At 40.6% G+C, this 6,579-nt stretch overlaps 1 protein-coding gene across 3 annotated transcripts in view; it reads left to right on the top strand.

The window, feature by feature from the left end:
• Positions 1-6,579, top strand: part of STAM2 (signal transducing adaptor molecule 2) — an 18,713-nt gene that overhangs the window by 5,300 nt on the left and 6,834 nt on the right. For 2 of the 3 annotated variants that reach the window (XM_057386502.1, XM_057386500.1), the window contains exons 4-11: positions 1,349-1,495; positions 2,261-2,330; positions 2,657-2,843; positions 3,529-3,623; positions 3,992-4,074; positions 4,234-4,321; positions 4,715-4,769; positions 5,425-5,578. In XM_057386502.1, the coding sequence (XP_057242485.1) occupies positions 1,349-1,495; positions 2,261-2,330; positions 2,657-2,843; positions 3,529-3,623; positions 3,992-4,074; positions 4,234-4,321; positions 4,715-4,769; positions 5,425-5,578 (879 nt within the window). The remainder of the gene's footprint in view (positions 1-1,348; positions 1,496-2,260; positions 2,331-2,656; positions 2,844-3,528; positions 3,624-3,991; positions 4,075-4,233; positions 4,322-4,714; positions 4,770-5,424; positions 5,579-6,579) is intronic. The other variant, XM_057386501.1, reaches the window with a different exon arrangement.

Genomic DNA, 6,579 nt, shown 5'->3' with positions numbered 1-6,579 from the left:
CAGGGAAATGTGGAATCCCAACCAGGGAGGGCAGGGAAACCTGGAATCCCATCCAGGGGTGGGCAGGGAATCCTGGAATCCCACCCAGGAGGAGCAGGGAAACCTGGAATCACACACAGGGAAGCAGGGAAACCTGGAATGTCACCCAGGGAGGGCAGGGAGACCTGGAATCCCATCCAGGGACAGGAGGGAACCTGGAATCCTAACCAAGGAGGGCAGGGAAACCTGGAATCCCACCCTGGAGGAGCAGGGAAACCTGGAATCCCACCCAGGAGGAGCAGGGAAACCTGGAATCCCATCCAAAGAGGGCAGGGAAACCTGGAATGTCACCCAGGGATGGGAGGGAAACCTGGAATGTCACCCAAGGGTGGGCAGGGAAACCTGGAATTCCACCCAGGGAATCCTGGAATCCCATTCAGGGACAGGAGGGAATCTGGAATCCCATCCAGGAGGAGCAGGGAAACCTGGAATGTCACTCAGAAGTGGGCAGGGATACCTGGAATGTCACCCAAGGGTGGTCTGGGAATCCTGGAATCCCACCCAGGGAAATGCTGTGGGGCACAGTTTATGTGTTCTTGGGAATGCTGATCCTTTACCCCCAACCCTGGCCCATGTAGAGGAATCATAAAAATAGGAAAATTCTAAAAATTGTTCTTTTTCCCTCTTCTCTGAGAGAAAATGAGTTCAGTTAAATGTGCCAAATAGTTTTGTGCTGATCCTGAGCCTGCCCAGCTTTTCTTGGGGGTTAAATGCAGGTTGGAGCCTCAGTTTATCAGCCCATGTGGGGCTCTGTCCCTATGGATTATCCCTATGGATAATTCCTTTTTTTTTTCTGGGAGAAGCTGCTTCAAAAAGATYCCAAAAATCAGGTTTTTGGGAGCTTCTCTCAGCTGGGACAAACCTCTCCTGGCACCTGAGGAGAAAATTTTTTTTGCAGAGGCAAAAAAAAATAGGGAAGGTGGATTGTAGGCAAAGATTCTTTGTGGGGTTTGTTGTAGGGAAAAACAGTGCCTTAAATTAGACCAACTTTGGGTTGGGAAGTGGAAAACAACACACYTTGTAGGGAATGAAGAGAAAATTGAGGTTAAATGGAGGGTGAGTAACACAGAGAGGCAGGAATTTGGGATAATGTGGTAGAGAGCTGGATTTCTCCAGAATTTGTGCTCCAGGAGCTCAAATATCAGATCTGAGTTTAAAAGGCCAGATATTCCAGATTTTCCTCCCAAATTTCCTCAGTCAGCACAATTATTAATGATTAAGTATATTTATAATTAAATCGGTTTGGTAACAGCTCTTCCTATTCATTTTGAGGCTCAAACATCCCTTTTTACCCAACTTTGTGTTCCAGGCTCATCCAAAAGTGTGTGAAAAGCTGAAAACTCTGATGGTGGAGTGGTCAGAAGAATTCCAGAAGGACCCACAGTGCAGTTTAATATCTGCAACCATCAAATCCCTGAAGGAAGAAGGGGTCACCTTCCCTGCAGCTGCATCCCAGGTGGGAGCTGCTTTGGGATTTTGGGATCCTTTCCCAAATCCCCATTTCCTGTTTGTCCTGTTCATATCAGGTCTTTGGGATTTGGAGTTTGGTTTTCACTTCTGGGAGTTTACTGAGCCCAATCTAACAGCAGATACAATTTCAGACATTTTTTTCCTAACTTTTACTATTGATGCTTCTAAATATTTTCCCTTTAATCACTCCTGAAAATTAAAGTTACAATTTCTATAACAATTTCCTTACACAAAGTTTACTTTCCTCTGTCTGAAACACTGAAAATTTTTAAACTTTTACAATCCCTGCTTCCTCCACAAAGATGTTTTCACTTCTAAATCTGATCTAAGTGTAAAACATATGGCAGAAGATGGAAGAGTTGGAGCACTGGCACCCAATCCCATTTTCTTGTGGGAATGACAACTCCAGGGATGATTTCACTGTGCTCTTGGGGACTTTTGTAGGATTTAAATCAGCAGCTCCCAACTGGAGCTTCTCTTTGGAAGGGAAGGGTGAAGGATGGAAAGAATCATTTCAATGAGTAGTTGTACTTTAYTAAATATAACTAAAATAATTATTTCAATAAAATCAGTGATTTCAATTATTTATTTTTTTCCCCTGCTGAATACAAAATAAAACCTGATGAGTGGTGATTTTTATTTCTATCATCCAGCTGCCCAGGAGCAGCTTTGTGCTAATTTTTTAAAATATTTAATTATAGAGATTTCATTTTCATTTGTAATCTGCAATTCCTCTTTCACACCTTTGCAGGCTTCCACAAATGCTGCTAAGAATGGCTCCTCATCCAGTAAAACCAAAGAAGATGAGGACATAGCTAAAGGTGAGTTGGTGCTCTCAGCTTTGCTTTAGACTTCAAAAGATTTGTTAAAATCCAGGGAAATGGGAATTTGGGCTCATCCCTCCTGCAGGAATTGAAATCAAGGGTGCAGTGGGTTGGGAATTGTGGCATTCTGGGTGTTTTCCATAAAGATTTGAGTAAAACATTATTCCCCATCACACAGCACTTGAAATATTAACTTTAAACCTTAGAGAAGCATATTTAAACAAAGCAATAAATCCMATTTTTATTAAATTAACACATCAAACCACCTTTATTCACAAGGATAAAACAAAAACCTTGTTCTTTCCTTTGTCCCCCAACTGCAGCTATCGAATTRTCTTTGCAAGAGCAGAAACAGCAGCAAATGGAAACCAAATCCTTGTACCCATCTGCAGAAATCCTCCCCAACCCTCAGAGCCTGAGGAAGGTGCGAGCTCTCTATGACTTTGAAGCTGTCGAGGACAATGAGCTCACCTTTAAAAGTGGAGAAATTATTTTTGTTTTGGATGACAGGTACAATACACTCAGGTGGAGGTGACTTTGCTCCACCACTGCTGTTTTCTCAGGGTAGCATATTTTTTCCTCTGATTCCTTTTTTTTTCCCCCCCCAGAAATGTAATTGTCTCTGTGACCTCTCTCACATCCCTTTCTCTTCCTTTTATCCTGCCATAATACTAGTTTTTGACCTCAAATCATTTTTGGTGTGGGGAAAACCTGGAGTGTTTCATCCAATTTGTTGTTTTGAAGATAAATCTGAATTGGTTGTCCATTAAAAAATTAAAAATAACATTAAAAATGCATTGGCAACAAATTCCAGCCATTTCAGCAATTGTTAAAGCTCTGGCTATCAAGGGCTTAATTGCTGAGAGTAAAACTGATTAAAAATAGCTAAAATAATTAATGTTGTTAGCASCTATAGATATATATACAGCTCTAAATGGCTGTCAGTGTAAAGAATGTAATGAATTTAAAGAATTGATGAATTGTGTGCAGTTTTGAGTGATCCCCTGATTCCTCTTCCTCTTTTCCCTCTGCCCCAGCTCCTGTGTTTGACTCTGCAAATATTCTCTTTTAGATATCACATTGATTAAAAACCCCAAATCTGCCTCTAAATCCCAGATTTTCAGTAAAAAAAACCCCAAACACATCCCTGGCTCTGTTCACCCCAGAATTCTGTAACCCATCTTTATTTCCCCAGCGATGCCAATTGGTGGAAAGGGGAGAACCACAGAGGAGTGGGGCTGTTCCCATCCAATTTTGTGACCTCTGATTTGACTGTGGAGCCTGAAGCAGGTGAGTTACCTGCTGAAATGGGGGATTCTGCCACAAAGGCAGCTTTGTGTGCAACTCCTAATTAACCCAGCAGCAAAATAATTGTCTGCAGCAGCCCCAGGAAAGAACTGAGACACTCCATGGCCTTGTTTCAAACAAAGATCACTCCAAAGCTCTCTTTAATTGCTGCTTCTCTTTTAATTGTTACCATTTTCCTGGTCCARAAATGTGGTTCAATTCCCTGTGATTCCTGGTCAGTGACATTTCACATCCAAACCCAGGGAATTGCCATTTCAAATGTCACCTTTTCACACGGAATAAAAAGGAGCAAATGTGTGTGTGAAATTATCCCAAAAACAGAGAAAAGAAACTGCTCTCTGTTCTTTTAGCAGCTGTGGATAAAATCTCTGCTYCTGAGGACACTGCAGAAGAAATTAAGAAAGCAGAGCCTGAGCCAGTTTATATTGATGAGGTATGGAATCACTTTAGAGATAAAATATTGCTGGGTTTTTACATTCTTTTGGTGCTGAATGCTGGCAGATGATTCTCCTTCTATAAAGAACTTTGATTTGAATATTAAACCAATCTTGGCATAGTTGAGAAATCCAAGTTCTTCATCTTCCCCTTTCAGGATAAGATGGATAAAACCCTGCAGGTACTTCAGAGCATAGATCCAACTGATTTAAAGCTCGATTCTCCAGATCTCCTCGACTCAGAAGGTACTAAATGAGCTCCTTTTTTATGATTTTGTCTCACAATTACCTTTTGTGGATTGAGCTGGGAGTTCTTTGTGTTTATTTTAAGCTGTGGGGAGCTGTGGTCTGTGCTAACAGTGCTGGAGAACACTTACTGCACCGTGGGAGTTTGGGGCTCTGTGGATAATTTGAATTTTTTTAATAGTTCCGAGCCAGCTCCATGTTTAGCAGAACCATTTGCATAACTCCCAGTTCTGTATAAACCATAAAATATAAAAATGCCTGAGCTTTGCAGGATCCATCCACCAATCCCAACCCTGAAATAAATAAGCARTTAATTTTCCTGTAGTTGGACAAAGTAATTTCTGAGTTTTAATTGTGCAAGACATTAACTGCCTCAATCCTTTGYCTTCACAGATATCTGCCAGCAGATGGGTCCAATGATAGATGAAAAACTAGARGAGATAGACAGGTGAGCCTAATTTATTTACTGATTTATTGCAAATTTGGCAATTGTAATAATATTTTTGGGATATTTTTATCTCCCGAGCTAGAAAATCTTGCAGGAAAAATGTGACAACCCATGGTTTATTTTTTAATGCTCAAATATCCAGCGTGTGCACTGAGATCTGATTGCTGCTGTCCAAAACTTAATTTTTATTTTGGCATTTTTTGACTGTGGCCTTTTCCAGCCTGTCCAGAACTTGGAATTTCYAGTCTGCTGGAGGTTTTTCTGTGTTCCCTCTCTGCTCAGATTTGGCTGTCCAGGGCCTGAAGGAGCTGAGCAGAATGACAGAGAGAGATTGGGACAAGGGATAATAATTTAAATTCCTTCCAACCCAAACCATTCCATGGTTCTGTGACTSCTGAGGACATTTGAGGGTAAAAAGAACAAGGAACAACACCTGGGAATTGCTGACCTGGTGGCAGCAGCTCTTGGACTCTTCTTCCAATCACACAACAGCAATTTTTCACTATAAAATGGGTAAAAATAGGTAAAAATGGGTAAAAAAATGGGTAAAAAATGACGTTTTACCTTTGAAAGGCTTTTTTTGTTGCAGCACTGTTCTTTTCTCCCCAYGTGAGATTTAAAGCAGCTCARCATCCTCTCCATTTTTTCCAAACAGGAAACATTCCGAGTTATCTGAACTGAATGTGAAGGTTCTGGAAGCTTTGGAGCTCTATAACAAATTGATGAATGAGAGCCCCATGTACTCAGCCTACTCCAAATTGCAGCATCCTGCACAATTCCCACCCACCTCTTCTGGTGTCTCTGTGCAGGTCAGTACCCCTGGAACCTGCAAATTCCATCTTTTTATCCCCCTTTTACAAAAAAATCATAAAATATAAAAATATATTTAAAAAAAAAATCATAAAATATAAAAATATATTTCAAAAAAAATCATAAAATATAAAAAATAAAACGAGCCTACAGCAATCTGACATTGCCTGGGGGGGATTTTTATAGCCTTTGCAAGAAATTGTGATTTATGCACTGGAACAGAAGGTCTTGCTTGGCCACTGGTGAGAATTCCCAAAGATTGCTGCCATCCTTCATTCCTTGGCATTGGAATTTTGTTCTGCAGGCAGCTTGGTGGATATTCTCACTCTGAGTCACCTCAATCTCCAAGTCAAATGTTCCCTTCTTATCTCATAGTGGGGATGGCAAGGAACTGGAATATCAGTGGATTAATCCCAAGTGGATTTTTTCCTAAATATAGGAACACTCTGCTTTTTTAGCTCCCTTTTTTCCCTTGGAAAAATGAACATTTTGTATCAGTTCTAAACACATTTTATTTGTGCTCCAAACTGTTTTACACCGTCCCTAATGATGGCTTGAGAAAGAAAAACAGAGAGGAAGGAGAGATTTCAAAAAAAGCACAGAATGAGGGTTTTTTACTTGAAGTGAATTTTACTTTAATGTTAATTGTTCAGTGGGAAAAGAATAGTTGCCATGGCAACTGCTGGATCTGAAAATATGTCAGTTAAAAGTAATTCCGTGTCCTTAACTCCCGGTAACGATGGAAAATTCATTATATTTGGAGGTTACAAAGTAATTGAAGCCAAAAGGCAACTGGAGTTTGCTGTTTCCTCYCAAGATTGGTGCAGAGAAATGCAGGATAATCCTGGCTTTATTTGGGACAAAATAGTGCCCATTTATGATCCCAAATCCCAACCCCACGAGCACCCGGATTTTTAGCAAATCTTCAATTATTTAAACCAGAAATTGATAAAAACTGAAGGTTTTTCTTCCCATTTGTGTCACAGCCTTAGGTCAGCTC

Source organism: Malurus melanocephalus, unplaced genomic scaffold (assembly GCF_030028575.1).
Source record: "Malurus melanocephalus ecotype Western Australia unplaced genomic scaffold, MMel_1.1 scaffold_977, whole genome shotgun sequence".
Lineage (NCBI taxonomy): Eukaryota > Metazoa > Chordata > Aves > Passeriformes > Maluridae > Malurus > Malurus melanocephalus.
This window is presented reverse-complemented; position numbering and strand designations above follow the sequence as displayed.